The sequence below is a fragment of the Melanostigma gelatinosum genome (genome assembly GCF_949748355.1).
Source record: "Melanostigma gelatinosum genome assembly, chromosome: 14".
NCBI classification, from domain to species: Eukaryota; Metazoa; Chordata; class Actinopteri; order Perciformes; family Zoarcidae; genus Melanostigma; species Melanostigma gelatinosum.
In genome coordinates, this window is record NC_136647.1 from 14,596,821 (window position 1) to 14,614,074 (window position 17,254).

General features: G+C 41.7%; 2 protein-coding genes across 4 annotated transcripts; one reads left to right on the forward strand and one right to left on the reverse strand.

Annotated features, from left to right (window-relative positions):
- Positions 1-2,538: 2,538 nt before the first annotated feature.
- LOC306787784 (myelin protein zero-like protein 2) lies at positions 2,539-9,496 on the reverse strand. The gene is made up of 5 exons (XM_079283058.1): positions 9,292-9,496; positions 5,935-6,104; positions 5,172-5,382; positions 4,662-4,830; positions 2,539-3,816 (listed from the first exon to the last, which is right to left on the reverse strand). The coding sequence occupies exons 1-5, from the start codon at positions 9,350-9,352 to the stop codon at positions 3,636-3,638; spliced, it is 792 nt and encodes a 263-aa protein (XP_079139184.1). The 5' UTR covers positions 9,353-9,496; the 3' UTR covers positions 2,539-3,635.
- Positions 9,497-12,912: 3,416 nt separating this feature from the next.
- Positions 12,913-16,364, forward strand: pafah1b2 (platelet-activating factor acetylhydrolase 1b, catalytic subunit 2). 3 transcript variants are annotated; one of them, XM_079284138.1, is made up of 6 exons: positions 12,913-13,108; positions 13,527-13,626; positions 14,409-14,498; positions 14,753-14,869; positions 15,264-15,386; positions 16,041-16,364. In XM_079284138.1, the coding sequence occupies exons 2-6, from the start codon at positions 13,546-13,548 to the stop codon at positions 16,317-16,319; spliced, it is 690 nt and encodes a 229-aa protein (XP_079140264.1). In that variant the 5' UTR covers positions 12,913-13,108; positions 13,527-13,545; the 3' UTR covers positions 16,320-16,364. The 3 variants fall into 3 exon arrangements, with proteins under 3 accessions (XP_079140264.1, XP_079140263.1, XP_079140265.1); XM_079284137.1 differs by having other exon boundaries at positions 13,545-13,626; XM_079284139.1 differs by lacking the exon at positions 15,264-15,386 and having other exon boundaries at positions 13,545-13,626.
- Positions 16,365-17,254: the final 890 nt, after the last annotated feature.

A 17,254-nucleotide genomic window follows, 5' to 3' on the forward strand; every position in this document is an offset into this window, starting at 1 on the left:
CTTTGCATTCAATATATATAGTATGTATAGTATAGGCAAGGTTCAATAGTGAGGGGAGTGGATGGTCCTGACACAACTGGCTAAGCAAAACTCTGCCAGCACAGCAGCGATATCCACATTAAAGTCTAATGTTGGTCACAGTATGATGAGTGAACGAATTGAATCCACACAGTGTTTAATTAAACCGCATCAGATTGTATCCAGTTAGAACCGGCAGTGCCTGAAAAAATAGCCAGAGGATTACAAACATACACCAACAATGTGGTTGAAAATGAGCATATACAAGGACGGGAAGTGTGGAGGTGACAGTAGGTGGAGTGGGGGCTTGGTTTGACGGGTGTGGAGCTCTAAACTGAGAGATCATGTGGCCAGGCTGCAGGCTCGCCGCTCTCCTCTGCAGGCCCCTCCACTGAGTATCAATGCAGCAGCAGTGGGAACTCTTCCAGAACTGCAGAGGAGAAAAAAACAACAGCATTTTGCTGCAGAAAGACAAGGATGCTGCTGCAGACCTGTGCAGGACAACTGCAACCTCAGCGAGTGCTCATCGACAGTCACACAAACACAACCACATGGTATGTGTTAGGTGAATAATTACGTGTCCCATGTTATCATTCATAGATGCCATGTAGGTGCACACTCAGCTTTTACAGTCACGTACCGGTAGGTGTCATTTGCTCTTACTGCAGCAAAATGTGTGACCTCGGCATACACTCCTCTCAATGCAAATCTAAATACAAAGGTTTTAATTTCTTTGGTTTGGCATTTTCCAAGGTACTTATGTGATGGGTGTTTACAGTCTGCGCCCAGCTTTTCAGAAAAATAACCACAATCATGGTGCCACTGTTCCCTTCTTAGCTGTGTGCAGAAAGCCGTTTTCAGCTCTAACCCACGTGTACAGTTGGGGATAGCTGGTGAACATCGAGCATTTAGCAGCTAAAGAGCTAGAACCAATTTATGCTTAATACATTCAGGTAGCATAACTATCGGTTTCTATCAAAGAAAATTGACCAGCGATGCTTAAAAACAATATAAAATACATGAGAGGCACAAGCTGGAGTTACTAAAGAAACAAATATTTCCCTCAGGAGGTGGTAGAGACCAAAGCAGAGCTCAAGGAGAGTAGACGAGTGGACATCTTGTGGCCAGAAACACGACTCTAAAGTCATGAAAATGTTTCTCTGTAGCTGCTCGATGTATAAATAAGCAACTCTTTACTAACAACATGGACATATCCACTTAGGCCACCGGTTTAATTTGTAACAATACAATCGATCTAAACTTATTAAGCTTATAAAATACGTATTCATTATAAGTTGGCCTATTTTTTAAATTTTTTTAAAGCTACTAAAACTTAGCTAAAACTACTGTTGGTGTCAGATAAATGTAGTGGAATGAAAAGAGTAACGTAGAATGATACAAGTACCCCTGAAACAGTATTGAGCAAATGTTTGTCCCACCATGACAGAAATGACAAAATAGGGGTCTTTTTTATGAGACATAAGAGGCGAATTGATTCCAGTGCATTTCACGGTGCCCTAACACACACACAAAACTAAACTCAGGCACATCTATGTTATTCAGTGGTTGTTACAGAGTGTGCCAAAGAAAAAAGTGGGGACGAATGCTCATAAAAGCTTTCAATTTACTGTGACCAAAAGTGTTGTATTTCTTACCACTCATTACCTGTCCCTTTATCTTGCTGATCATTTCCTTGAAAACCAAGTTAATTGGTTGTTGGAGATCTTGAAAATACCTCTGTATATACTAACCGCACTTAACCACTGACACAGAGAAAGAACCGGTTCAACGGGGCATGTTTTCATTCCATAAGAAGTACAATGTACTATGAGCAAAGGAGTCAGTGAGGAGAAGCTTGTGGTTTATTATGACAAGCGTGTGTTGTCCCGAACAGGTTCCCACATGTCTGAAGTTAGAGTCCCTCTCTACCCTGACTTCAATAACGGTTCTATGTTGAGTTTTCTTTTTTTAAGTACGGATATAAAAGCATGTACCGTGTTCAAGTGAACAGAAGAAAAATACCACTTAGGGACAATGTGATGTGACAAAGGTGATGTGTCCTGCATGCCTCTTCTGCTGTTGATGCATTTATGCTCAATCACAGCAGTGAAGGAGCGCGCTCAGATTTTACAGTGAGTTGTAATGTGAATGGCAGAACAGTCATGCCTGTGGTATTTCTATGACTGTTCAGCATAGGTGTTAACTGATCCATAAAAAGAAATGTACAACTCAAAAAAATATGTCCTGGTGAGATTATTTCAACCTGTTTACAATACAAAGTAATGCATTTTAAGACAGACAGCTCCATTTTTAGATCCAAAAACTGAACAAACTGTGAGTTTAACCCAGCTGTGTTAAGAACAGGAAGTGTGACTGTAACTCATTGTCACAAACAGGTGTGGCTGCTGGTTGGTATTTCACACTCACCCACCCAGTCTCTTCTCCTCTAGTGACAGTGTGTGGGATCTGTTCCCACACACTGACCATTAGTTTTTCAAAATTCATGCAATTTAATCATTTCAAAAACAGTTCTTTATTCCAGAGTTGCTATACAGATATATATATATATATATATGACAACATTTCAGGACTTTCAAAAAGTTGAGAATTTCTGCTTACTTTACACTATGTACAAAAACGAAATATAAAATCAATTGTGCAACATTGCCAATGTAGTAAACACCGTCCATTGTTGATCACGCACAAGTCTTGTGGTGGACTTTCTGGTAGCAAAAAACAAATGATGGCACCCGTTCTTGTTTCACTCCAGTAGCATTCAAAACCCTCTGCAAAAACACGTCTTTCAAAATATTTTGATTTATGTACTATCGGCTGATGCTTTTAGAAAAAAAATGAACAGGAGAAACATCTGGCAACGCCATAGCTGAACAAACCCTATCTGCACTAGTATGTGGTGTTTCTAGCAATGAGCCAAAGATGCAAAGTTAAAGCAGTCATGTACAACAAACTCTCATCCATCAATCAACATCCATCAAACACTAAATGTAAAGGGGAACACCACCGTTTACAGGTGTTAGGGAGAACCACTGCATATATATATATAATATATATATATATATATATACACACATATATATATACATATATAATATATATATATATATATATATATTATATGTATAAAGTTATATGAAGCCTTTTGTGGCCCTAGAGGCAGCTGTGTTAAGTCTGATACTGCCTCACATGATGTCACTTGAGTCAGCGTCGGTTGGGTCTCAAGACTACAAGTTTGAAAATGAAAGAACAATCTGGAAGTGTTAGAGAGGAAAGACCACGAGATCTCGTGAGCACGCTCATCTCTGCTTGAGGCTAGAAGCTCGAGGCTACATCACCTACTACGAGCAGAACACACCCAAACCTCTGACCGTACTGCTGGCAGGCGAGTTGCATTGTGGGTAATGTAGGCCCCAGATTGTAACAAAGACAAAAGACAAAATTTACAGAAAGGCACGCTGTAATTCAGTGACCATAATGCATGAGTCCTGTAAAAGTACTATGAATGACACGTCATCTAAACATCAGACTCACGTACGTGACTAGCGAAAAGGCGGATGTTAAAATGGGAAAGACGATTCTAATCAATCCAGTGTGTCCATTCAATCATCATCAGCAACATCATCGTCATCGTCATCGTCGTCGTCGTCGTCGTCGTCATCGTCCTCCTCATCCTCGTCCTCTTCCTCATCATCTCCACTGCTGGGTTCAAATGCTTCATCATCTGAACTTACAGAATCTTTCTTCTTCTTCACCAGCAGATGAACGGCCTCTTCAGGTGAACTGACGCAATCCCCACAAAACAAATTCAATCACACACAAACAATGACGCAGGCTACTCATGGATATATGTATCGTGTATACCCAGAATCCTTATTTTCAAACGAACCCAGCCAGAGTACCACAGAGAATTGATGTACTGCTTCCTTCCGTGGACAAAAAGGACCAAAACATCAGTTCAGGAATATTTCTCCACCAAAACCACTTCACCTGTATTCACAAGTTAAAGTGGTGCAAACTCTGATGCAGCAGTTGTTATTGCAGCTGAAGCTCACAGAGAAAAGGGAAGGTTTTACCAACAGCAGGTAATAGAGAGGATATGTCCCAATTCACCGCAGCAGTATCATGTATGATAATAACATGTTTTTTATAAAACACATCGTAAAATAACTAATGTTTTCTTTTAAAATCCCATGGTGAAAAGATAACGGGACAAATCAAAAGCAAATTGGTGCCGTCAGCACTGCTGCTGTGAATTGAGGTGAAAGAACAGGCTCCAAGAACAGCATGTAAATCCCTCCATATTTACATCTCTTACATAACAGTTTCAAAAAAAATCGCAATAAAATTAAGTGAGCAATTATAATCACTGGAAACTTTTGGTAAAACATATATAAAGTGTATAAAGAGTTGGCATTAGAACAAATGGTACAAGTGGTACATTAATCTAACACCGAAGGACACAATAATATCCGAGAGGTTCACATTGTAGGAGCAAAGATTGAAGAAAAAGATGCCTCCCCACCATCAAATTTAATCTGTCTTGTCCAGCAGAGCGGACCCAAACAGCCAATCAGACTCCACACCAGTCCCGAGAAGAAGAGGAGCTCTGGCTCTCTGGCCCTCACCACACGGTCGGGTCCTTCGGCATGTGTTCCTGCGGGTGCATCTCAATGTCCGTGCTCATGTGCTTTCTCTTGCAAAACCTCACACCCACGAAGATACAGAGGAGGATCATGATTACAGCACAGGCGCCTCCAACTGCCGCTGCCAGGATGCCCATCTCAGAGAGGGAAACTGGAAGCAGTGAGAACCAAAATGAATGACAACTGTGAATGAAATATCAACGCTGCAGGCATTCCATATGCAAAGCTGCTCTTTTGCCAGACACTGCTAACCCTACCTGTTCCAGGGAAGACCTTAACCTTTGACCTTCCTGTGGAAAGGCTTGAGTACTACAGCTGAACAACTAAAGTACCACCTTCTAAAAACATCCTGAAACCATCGACAGCACTGACTGACAAGCTAAAATGAGGTTAAAAGCTCAACAATTTAGAATTTTCTTTTTCTGTAGTAAATGTGACGCTGATGCAATGTGACAGACTTTTCTTCCAAGCGTGCAGTGCTGCCAGTCTAACCTTTGTTGACAACTTTGAGGACGATCTCTCCATTGCTGCCGTGCACATCTGGACGGTTGCGCACCTGGCAGATGTAGGTGCCATTGAAGGTCGGAGGCACCTCATGCAGCGTGATGGAAACGTCCTGCCTCAAAATATCTCCTGACCACACCGCGTGGCCTTTAAAACGCCCGGCCTGTGGAGGGTATGGTATCTCCTGGTAGTAAAACACCTGACACACAAACACACACACACGCACACACACACACACACACACACATAATACAGTAAACTTGCAAAGAGTGTAGAAGTCCAAACAACTTAGCAAGTATGATAAAAAAAAACTGCTAATAAAATGTATAGAAACGCAGCTGCTGTGGCGTCTCTTGTTTTCTGTGCATTGGCTACCAGGAGATGTTCTCATGTTGTGTGAAAGCAAGACATAAAGTAATGCGTCACCATTAGCAGCAGACCAGCCACTGGCTCTTCGATCTCTATCTGTCATAAATATAAATATATTCTTATCATTTCCTGTGGATCGCTCCCTCCACTCCTAAGAGTGGGGGAGCATTGTCACTTTAAGATTGTACACCGGGAGCTGTTAAAAGAGGGCAAATATATTGAATGGCTTTTGTTACAAGAATGGAGATGAGAAAATGAACGTGACAATCAACACTTTTAAGGCCCTATAAAAATCACAAGTGGATTTATTTAATAATGACATTAAAATACAATAAAGACACATTCAAAAGCATTTTCATGAAAAAAATGAAAGTCTACACACCGACTCTTCCGATCCTGAATTTAAGGGCTTGAAGTTCCAGGACACTATGACGGACTGAGTCGACACCGGGTGACTGGTGCTGAAGGTGCACTTCAGTTTCACATTCGTCCCGTTGACCGCTTCCACCTCTTTCGGCGTGTAAATATCTATTCCACTGACACGTCGCACACCTGTGATAATGACAAACAAGTGTGAAAAACAACACCCATGGACATTACCGTAAGCTAACATACCTCCCCCGCCTGACTCATTCGTACAACACAAGTGATAGTTCAAACTGCCCAGGTCTTTTGTTTCACTCCTCCGTTTTCAGAGCATTTCATGAAACCACAAACACAAGAGCAGGGCTGTTTGCACCAAACATCGTTACCACTGCTTCTTTAACACAAAACAACGGCCTTGACAGTTGAGAGCAAAGAGAGAGACTCTGATATCTGGTGTTCACTCTTCAAGGCTATACAGTACAAACTGTGAGTGAGTTTATCCTGAAGACAAAAGCCTCTACTCCTCCACATGACTTCACTTCAGCGCTTCAGTACAGCAAACAAGAGAGCAAATAATAGAATAGCTAGGCCTACTATGGGTTCATGATTGCATGTGTGTGCAAGTACAGAAATGTAGATGGGCACCGCCTTTACAGACGCCTTCAAAATAAAGGGAATATTGGGTTTTCTGAAAAAGAGCAGGTTTGGGTGTTTGTTGTTCACCATCTGTTCAATAAGGCATCTTATTAGTGACATGAAAACAAATAGTTTCCTTCATGGCTGACTTGAAACAAAGCATGCTACAGTAAGTTCAATTTGGCAACCGTTCATCTCCTTCGAGGGGGTTTGGCGAAGTAAAATATTTGAGCTAAATCTGCATTACACTGTCAGCCACAGTGGTGAGCAGACCTGCAGACCCCTTCTGGGGATTACAGCATTCCTTCTAGTGAATTACAGGGAAGGAGAAGACAATAATGTTCTGTACTCCTGGACAGGGAGGGATGGAATCAAATAAGTTTGACTGGAGAAGAGCATTCAACTTAACAGGGTGACAGTAGTTAGTGGGTCATGCTCAGTGTCTCTGTACGGTGAACCCACAGGGACAATTCTGTAAATGATATCCAACTGAATGATAAAACAGAGGGATTAATAAAATATGAAACAAATCAAAAACCAACCCATCTACTTCATGACTAGAATGTAATGTAAAAAAAGGAATTAAATGAGTAGATGTATGCGTTATTCTACTTTTGAGTTCTTTGGTTTCCTTTTAGAGTGGGTTTCTTCATAATCCCTGAGAATTTGTTCATATCACTTCCTCTTATGGAGCCGACGATGACTTCACACCAGGAAATACCAAATCAAAGGCCTTTTGTTTTCATGTCTATCTCGAGCCACAGAAGGAAACATGTTTGGTGCGTTTTACTAAACTGGGCGACAGAGATTTGAATGATTCATTTCAACCCGGATCGGCAAGCTGTGTTTGGAAAGCGTAGTTAAATCAGAGGGGTGTGGTTTTTGTGAATATTTTCGGAGCCATGAGCAAGTACAAGCACATCCACAACTTCTGGTTAAATTCCACACAGGAAGCCTTCACACGTGACATGTATCTCTGAATACCAAAACCTAAATGATTAACATGTTTTTCAGACACGACGCAAATATTCTCCCAGTTGATTTCTTTTCAATCATATTTGTTAGATTTGGGCTGATGAAGCAGTTTTCCACTTTTGTTATTATCTGTCTTAGATCATCAGGTCAGTGTGTTTTGTGTGGACACTGTGACGTTCCTTTCAGTAAGACAGTTCAGCACAGAATCTGCCTCACACAGAGCAGTTAAACTGAACAAAAAAAACTTGCGTGAGCTTGTTTGACAGCCAACGATCTCATCAGAAAGGAACTGACATGAGACGGATGAGCAGAATCAAAACTGAAAGTGGGATTTAGAAAACACATTCAGTGCCCATCAAAAATATTTTTTTATGATTAACTGTTGTTATTGTCCAACAATTAAAGAAGAATTATAGCAGCAATGGCCTGTGAGAAGCTTTCCAAGGCTTTGCATGTGTATGCTGCCAATAAAAACAGGTCTGTGCTACTTGCTAGCAGCAGTTTCCTCACTGGCCTGGGAACATTATGATTAGCCGTGGAACAAAGCCTGCTCCACGTTATCTATCCGCTCGAAGAGTGCTTATCAGACAGAATGGAACTATGTTCAGATATCCAGATGACGTTCTCATGGTAGATGTTCTACGACTGACTGGCTTTAACTGCAAGATTGAAGACTTTTTTTTGTTTTAAAGACGAGACTCCGCGGGCAAAAACTGTTTTCCTGCACTGGTCAATTTTGAGAGTTTGGTCAATTTTGCTTTGAGAACATGTCTTCTCTCAGTCTAGTGGTCCAAAATACACATATAGGTGTTTATTCTACTACTGTTTCTATTTGCGTTGTAGATTTCTCTTAAATTCACCAAAGGTTAGCATTAGATAACCTCATTTGTATATTTAAAGATGACATTTCAGGAAACAAAACTAAAACATGAAATTGTCTTAATGTAATTAATCAACTGGGGAAGTTACATGGTATCTGTTAGTTCAATGTTTTAATCTATTCACCTCGCGTCTCCTCTTAAATGTATTAACATTTTGAAAAAACCTATTGACATGACACGAAATAACACTGAAATTGGCACTGAATCTCCACCCTTGTTAAAGCACCTCCAGTCCAATCAGTGGAATCTGATGGCACATCTGGGTTTGTCGTATAAATCACAGAGAATGTGTAAATTATAATTCATGTCCTCAAGTCACACAGCATTTTACCACTACTTAATTAGGACACTCGATATACAGTAGGCCTACAAACATATTGTTGACTCAGTGAAATTAAGAAGATTAAGACATACTTAGATGTTACATTATATACTTTATATAGACAGTATATTTGAGTAATAGAAGAATATATTTGTTGACATTATCAGCCTCTTATTATCGCACAGCAGTCTTGACTCAAACATAGGACTATTGCTAAAAAGGTGTTTACTCTCAGTGACGTCCAGTTATTATGGATTGATGACAGCCTACATTGTGAATAAAATACATATAATTACAAGGATTTGTAACACAATGGTATAAAGATATAATAATAGTATAAGAATCCAGTATGAGAAAAGAATCCATGGTCTCAAAAACTACTATTTAGCAATATTAACACAGACGTGTCACATATATGTTGCGTATGTGAACAAATACTTGAACTTGAACACAGACACTCGGTAGCCTAAGCTTCCCACACAAAGCCCTCTTCAGCACTGTTTCAGCTTGAGTAGACTTTAACTTGACAGAGTCTCTCCAGGAAGCTGTTCCAACTCACCTGGCCCCAGCAGTCCTCCCAGAAGAAGCAGAGGCCATATCCGATACATAGGACAACACATTTAATGAACACTGCCTCAACTCCGGCCGGTTAATTCCTCCCTTCAAATCCCTTCATACACTTGAGTCATGAACGCGAATGTCGCCGCAGACCGTCGAGGTAAACGCAGCCTTTTTCTGTGGAACTATCTCCTCGGTGGTGGAGACGTGAGTCACTCTTGCGCGCACACACACACACACACCTGATGGGCGGTGTTTACTCCCTCACCTCTTGCACAACCTGTTACTCTGCCTACCTGCGCAACCTGCCATTCGACACTGTGTGACTGCTTTTAGTTTGGGCTGTTAGCGACGCTTTAAGGTGTGTATTTACACACACGAGCACTCTTTCACTCTGTTTCTTTTGGTTGAAGGTTTATAACTGTTAACAGAGGGTCCAGTTCATCTGTACTTGTTATGGTAATGTTCCTGCTGAATGGTACCATCTGGCGGCCACAGTGTCGCATCACTGAAGAAGTCAGTTTAATTATGTATTCACGCCAAACACAGCAATATATTCAAGTGTTATGTAAAACTGTGGGGTCCACCTCAAACCAATTAGCCTGTTGATTTCCCTCTGAAGAGAAAACAAATACTCAAGGTTTGAAAAGAAACACCATGAGTTCCTGACATGTATTAGATGTGTGAAAGCTTGGACATTTCATTTTGTGATATGCATTTCAAAATTCACAATTATGAACTCACATCCTCACAAGATATGTTCAAGACAGATACAAATATGTTGGAACAACAAATTGTGTCTGATATGAATTTTCAAGATTTAATTACAAGTTCCTTTCCCTTGTTGAAAAATCCAGAATCGATATGACAAAATATTTCAAAAGTTCATCTGCTGGACACAAGATGTCTCCTACGTCACTGAAAAGTCCGTTCTCAGTGTCTGTGCAGTGAAGGTTTCAGGTTTCAACATCACCATGTGGGAACAAGTTGCACATTGGTTGGTTTGGAAAGTCGTGATGTCACAAATTGTACACGACTTAAACTCAGAGGAGAGAAACGTTCCTCCTTCAGCAGATAAATGTGAAAACTGCCTCATAGTGTGAAAGACATTCTGCACAGGGCCGTTTCAACATCCACGCGAGGGAACGATAAGCAAAACACATTTTTATGGGACTTTAATTTAAGCAATTCTGGACTTATCTGAGTATTGCACAGTAAAGACCTTTGTGATAAATTCACCTTATTCTTCCTCTGGCAATAAGAAGTGAGTGATTTTTCACAGCCCTCAAGGTTTCAGCAAAGTCACATAACTTCCTTTTATTAATGACAGTGGCAATTTTAAGCAGACTCTCCCATCTGGCTTTGATTGCGGCCCGACGAGTCAATTCCAGTTGGTGACCTTAAGGCAGCGCAAGAGAGTAAAAAGCGGAGATATTATGAAAGTCTGCAGGTAAACAAACAGTCCAACAAGTGGAGGATTCTGGGTCGGGCAAGCATGCGACAGATCACCTGCCTGTCCCACGGGTCACACGCAGAGGGTTCCTAAAGAGAGCAGTAACACAATAAAACACAATAAAAACATCTTTAGAACATCATCACAAAACATCCCATGCCACACCCCGTCTCCTTTGGTCCTGGATGCAGGGGTTAGAAGCCCCAGGTCACTGATACAGACTTAAGAGACACATGAACTGAAGCTGCACTTCAAAGTCACGTCCGTCCCGTTGACACCCATATGTAAGATAGCATTTCTGCATTTACAGCTGTAAGCGGTCTGTCGCTAACTGTGCCGGACTGACACTTTATGGGGAAGGCATGCTTCGATTTTATGGTACCATGATCTTTCATATGCATGCTGTAAATTGCCAAAGCCTAAAAGACCTAAAACACAGGGGTACATATTCAAACTTTATTTGTTACATACTCCATTGTACAAGTACATTGTGCAGTCCTTTGTTAAAGTATCCAGTGCAAAATGAAGTAGTTAAAAGACAGCAAATAAGAAGATATAAATGTGCAATATTTATAATGGTAAGGTAGATAGATAGATAGACTTTATTTCAGACTCGAGGTCCATACAGACAGATACATAAAAAGACAGACACAAACAATAAAAGTACATAGGCCTAGCAATGCCTTACAAAGAGACAGCTGTTCCAATGTCGCCACAGCTGGGACTGGTAGCGTGTGGTGCTAAACCTTATGTTGGTTAAATCAAGTATGATCCCATTTACAGAGTCATTCAGTCTACAGATGAATTTGTACATGAAATTTCTTAAAACTGTTTGGAAAGTGTTGACTCGTGCAGCCACAAACATTTCACGAGCACTACTCCATCTCGGTCTCTTTAAAAGTATTCTCATGGCGTCATTGTACGCTACTTGAAGTCTCTGTAAACTCTTTCTTTTGTAGTTTGACCACAAGTGTGCAGTGTAGAGTGGAGTACAATATGCTCTGAACAGAGACATCTTCACTCCATCTGTACACAGACCAAACTTGCGTGAGAGACTGTTTGCTTGTGCATACATCATACGACATTGCCTGGAAATGTCGTTATCATCAGACATGTGTTCTGTTAAAAAATTACCAAGATATTTTACTTCACTATAAACAAAAAAAACATCATTCAATTCCAATATATTAAAAACGTATGTGCTTCTTGTTATCATGCAGCACAGGTTATATTTACATTTTCTATGGAATATCACAGAGTATTACTGTTGATCTGTTATTGCATTTAGGGAAGATGTAGGTTGTTTGATCTCACCAGGCATCAAGAATCCTCCAAGCAGAATCATCTGATAGATGAAATGAAACATGACGATAATGCACAAATGATGATCATCCTTATCTTCAGGTATAAATTATCATTATTATAATATTAAATAATGATGTACAACATACATATATATATTTCTAATAGTTTGAATTGATATTTCCTGTTGATGTACCATAGGAATGTACAAGTTTGGTTTCCTACAGCACCAGAATGCAGCATTTGACCTCAAATGACCATGATGCATTGCGGTGAGCTGGCACGGCAGTCTCTCGGGTCGGATATGTCCATGGGTGAGTTTAGATGGGCCCATACACTGGAGAGTTCAGTGTCATACAGCAAAGATGTCGGCAGTGCTGTACGTTGTCAAAACCAAATGATGCTCTCTCACTAAGAGGTATTTCCTCCATCGCTGGTGTCTGACACCCACTTCATGTATCTTAAATAACAGAGAAAAAACGTTGTTTGGGAATCCAAAGTAAAATGTTTTAGACTGTAAAGTTGTATTTGTCGCACTTTCAAACCAACGACCCACCCATGATTCATTGCGGGACCAGCTACTACTGTGTTGTGTTTGCCCTGGGGTTTGTCTTTCAGAATAGAGCACCTAGAAGTTATCAGCTTAAACAACCTCTACATATTACAGAAGGTATACATATTTTTGTTTTTGGTACAGATGATTAGCAGGGGTTAGTTATAGCCGTTATAATACTATAATAGTTTGGTATGTACGCAGGCATAAAGGGATGGCTGCCCGACAGGCAACTATCAGGGTAAAAAAAATCCCTCGTACGCTGTAGCTCACTGACTGCAGTGCCCTCCAATGGTGTTACGGCTAATGTTGTCACATCTGAGCTCTCCCCCTAAAATACTCTCTGCTGTTTGCCTTCTTCACACACCTTTTGTTGTCTCGTCTAGCTAGAGTCGGCAAACGGTTGCTAGCGAGCATCAGCAGCCTCAACCAACGTAACGTGAAGTTGGGGCAAAAGAGTACCTCTGAAGCCGAGGGAGCCGAGAAGTGACGCGGCCGACACCCTGCCAGGTAGTTTGCCTCGTAAATCAAAAACAACATAATTCCTGTACATCTTCATAGTAACGACGGGCGTGTATAACGTCACGCATTGACGCTAGATGCAGCCATAACAGCCTCCAGTGTTTAGCAGGCTAGCTAGCAAGCTAACGTCCGATAAACTGTAACCTATCGGGATTAATGCGATCTGATGTGTGATCCATAAGCACCCGCTTTGAAAGCGAAAGTAGCCTTTATCCCTATTAATTGGGTCAGTCCGTCTGCTGCTGAAACGTTAAGCTGCTGCATCACAGCAATGGTTTCTGCTAGCTGGTTCTGAGGCTTTCCTAACAACAATACGAACCCTTCATGGTTTCATGTGCAATGTGTCTATATGGCTGAATAACGTCATCTGCATGGCTGTTTTTTTTTTGATGTATGCATGAATAAGAGTCGGTGTCTCCTGTAGGATGAGTGGTGATGGTATGAACCCAGCTGCAGTGGCTCAGCCAGTAGAGGATGTACAAGGAGATGACCGGTGGATGTCACAGGTATGTGTTTTTTATTATTATAAGTGTAGGAAACATTCAGTCTTCATCCCCATGTATCATTAAAAAAATACCCCATTGATTCCTTATGTAAAATTTACCAGCTAGAAGATTTATATCATTTCTCAAAGGGTTTTCCTTATTCTTTGGCTTTTTTTTAAATAGACACAAACAAAACATTAGCTACAGGAAAATGTATGTTTTAAGGTCAGCTGCCCTTAATAATGAAACATTTTATACAGCATCAACAACGCATTACATATTGCATTAATGTTCATGCTTGTGATGCTGTGCCTGGAGGCGTGATCTGTGCAATATCATGAGGTGATGTTTTGATAGTACTCTCAATGATATTAGTTACACATGTGAGGTAAAGTTTGACGAATCTATTTCAGAGCCCCACTTTATCTAGCTCCTTGTTAAATGGAACCTCCTGCTAGGTGCCGGCGGGGTTAATCCTCCGAAGCTTATAGGACTGAGACCGTCTGCTTTGCTCCAAGCTCTCTGTCAGAAGGGGCACCAGACGAGTTATGTTGTGTGATGAGCTTGCAGGACTTTGTCTGACTCTGAAAGCTAACAAGTATTATCCTAAGATTTAGAAAACTCATAACACAAAGGTGTTAACTCTTTAAGTGTGTTCTAAGTGCAACTCAGACTGAAATGCATAACATGGAACTGATTCAATTGTATTGCTCTGTGTAAATGAAATGCGTTTTTTCATTTATTTATCCATCACAAGCTCTGTTGTGACGAGGCCATGTTTGTTTTGTGTGTTTTTTTTACAGCACACCAGATTTGTGCAGGAGTGTAAGGATGCTGAACCAGAGGTGCTTTTTGTAGGAGATTCTATGATACAACTAATGCAGCAGTATGAGGTGAGACAAAATATTTACCTCTCCAAACCTGTTCATTGGACTTCTCACATGGCACTAGCATCTTCATTTAGTTTTCTAAATACACAGCGTAAATGTGCATACGTTTATGTTGCCTCGATACAACTCTCATATTGTTGTAATGCATCTTGTTACTGATCGGCATGCTTAGCTTAGCATCTATGAGCTCTTTGATATTAGTCCCCAAAGTCAGAAATTGTCATATGAAATGCAAATGTCTGGTTTCCTTTCCACAGGTCTGGAGGGAGGTGTTCTCCCCTCTTCATGCGCTCAACTTTGGCATCGGAGGGGACACCACCTGTAATGTGCTGTGGAGGCTACAGAATGGAGAGCTGCAGAACATCCGTCCCAAGGTGAGCTGAGCCTACTAAGACAGAATTGTTTGCATGTAGCTGTCCCCGACCTCCTCATCTTGTTGGACGGCCTGATGTCCATGGTTGTCAGAGAGGAGAGTTTGTGCAGAACAGCTTTTATGACCCCAGCCGGCCTTGTTGTTAAGTTGCGGTGTGCATTTTGGAAAACGTTGTAGCAGCGATGGTCTGTTGTATTACCCTCACTGTGCTTATTGGCTGTGCTAATGATGCTGACATAGGGAACAGCTCGCATTGCTCACCCATTACCCAGATATCGATCCATGAGAACTCATTCTCTCAAATAAAATATATATCATGCTTTGCTCACACTTCTGGAGATTAAAAAGGAGTTCAGAGGAAGTGAACAGAGCGTCTTGTCTGCGTTCTCGTCCAGGTGGTGGTGTTGTGGGTGGGAACCAACAATCAGGAACACACAGCAGAGCAAGTTGCAGGAGGAATTCTTGCTATTGCGCAGCTGCTCACCTCCCGCCTCCCCAAGGCAAAGATAGTTGTACTGGTAAGTAGTTAGTTGTATGTCTTCGCCTTTGTTTTTAACAAGTATGTTGACATGAAACACTGACGTGTTAGGATTGGTCAGGTACCTTTTTTAAACATTGCACGATATAGATAAAAATAACCACACTTGATGTAAAAACCCAGTTGATGTCGGTGATCCTCACAAGTCGCCAGCTTTCAGTTGTGTTATTTCTGCTCTCCGTTAAGGAATATGCAGGTACCTGTCAGTCTTTCTATCCGTGTAATTAGTTCAAGGTGTTGTTTCTCACATGGTTATTCAAAATGTGCAGTGAAATGCAGCGTGGCATACTTTTGAGGCTATGCTAAATGGCTAATGTGTGATAATAACAATAATCAGAATTGGAGTACAATTGGTAAAAATTCAAAGGTAAAAAATACAACGACGTGCACTAGATACGTTCAAATATAATTGCATGTAGATCATCTGGTATTGCCTGGTGGCTCAGCAGGCCTTGCAGACGGTCCTTGCCGCTGGCTTTCAATGGGGAAGGCTCACGATAGGCCAGTCATAGTCAATAGGCCCGTTGTAGGGAGTCAAATTTATGCTCTCTTACTAAAATACAAAATATCAAGGTTTAACTCTAAGCAAATTCATTTAAATGAACGAGTCCGAAATGTTTTCTGTGTCCCTCAGGGCTTGTTGCCTCGAGGTGAGCGACCCAACCCCCTGAGGCAGAAGAACACGGCGGTTAACGACTTCCTGCGCTCCTGGCTGCCCCGACTGGGCCAGGCTCTGCTCCTGGACGTGAGCGGGCACTTCGTCCACTCCGATGGAGCCATCAGCCCACAGGACATGTTTGACTTCCTCCACCTGACGCCGACAGGTTACCGCACCATGGCCAAGCCCCTCAGCGACCTGCTGCTGCAGATGCTGGAGCAGAAGCCAGAGGAGAGGCGGGCGTCGCAGGTTTAAGGGCCGTGGCCGAGCAGCACGTCTACCCAGAGGCATGTCTCACCCGCCGCTATGGGAGACTGGGGGGGGGGGGGAGGGGGGGGGGGGGAGACATGTCCCTGGTATCTGGAGGTGGAAGGGCTCACTCATAGGGGGGGAAGAGGCACCCTGATGTGAGTGGGCCCGGGAGAGGTGGAGGATCAGGGTTGGGTGTGGAGTGGTGCTGAGGAGGGGGAGAGACCTCGCTGCAGATATAGACACTGTGATTGCAGGAGTAACTTCTATTGCAAAATGATTTACAAAGTCCGACTTCTCTGAGTCACAGACAGATATTCTGAGATCACATGGAACTGAAGTGACACACACACACACATTAATCTTGGCCTGTGGATAAAATGACTGTTTGCCTCAGTCATCGGTGTCACAGAGATATGATACAAATAGAAAAACATTCTAATTTCTTCCTCCGTGTTTTGTAAAACCGTTAGCTGTGCGGCTTCTCTACTAGCACTTGAGAAGTCCAGCTCAGCATACTCGCAGCAGGCAGAACGTCATCCAACACTGAGCAGTGGTTCCCAACCCGGAGTCGGGGGGCCGCTAGCCAGTCATGAGAAAAATAATAATTTTTGAAACAATCCGAGGAATAAAAATCACTCTTTGGTGGCATTGTTTCCTGTAAAGGTTGGGAACCACTGCTGAGATGCACACTGTGTGGTAGTGAGTAGCATTTAAATGTAGCTCTCAGTATTTTGACGATTTTGCTCAAAGCATAATCCAGTGACGCAAATGTCATGTAATATAATTACAGAAATGTATTATGATGGAGTTTTGTCTGTCCAGTTGTTTATGCGTGCTATTTGAAATACTCTGCAAAACAAGGAGCACTCAGTCTGCTAAATGTTCACCTTTGAACTCCGCGTGTAACTAATTAGGTGTCCTTTTTAAACCGTTGATCA

What these genes read in the sequence shown, in the direction of transcription:
- LOC306787784 (XM_079283058.1), bottom strand. Translation starts at nt 9,352, where the DNA reads ATGTGTTGTCCTATGTATCGGATATGGCCTCTGCTTCTTCTGGGAGGA. An exon ending in GGGAGGACTGCTGGGGCCAG is followed by an intron (nt 6,105 to 9,291) that starts GTGAGTTGGAAC and finishes TCATTATCACAG; the next exon opens with GTGTGCGACGTGTCAGTGGA. An exon ending in ATTCAGGATCGGAAGAGTCG is followed by an intron (nt 5,383 to 5,934) that starts GTGTGTAGACTT and finishes TTTGTGTGTCAG; the next exon opens with GTGTTTTACTACCAGGAGAT.
- pafah1b2 (XM_079284138.1), top strand. Translation starts at nt 13,546, where the DNA reads ATGAGTGGTGATGGTATGAACCCAGCTGCAGTGGCTCAGCCAGTAGAG. An exon ending in ATGACCGGTGGATGTCACAG is followed by an intron (nt 13,627 to 14,408) that starts GTATGTGTTTTT and finishes TTTTTTTTACAG; the next exon opens with CACACCAGATTTGTGCAGGA. An exon ending in AACTAATGCAGCAGTATGAG is followed by an intron (nt 14,499 to 14,752) that starts GTGAGACAAAAT and finishes TCCTTTCCACAG; the next exon opens with GTCTGGAGGGAGGTGTTCTC.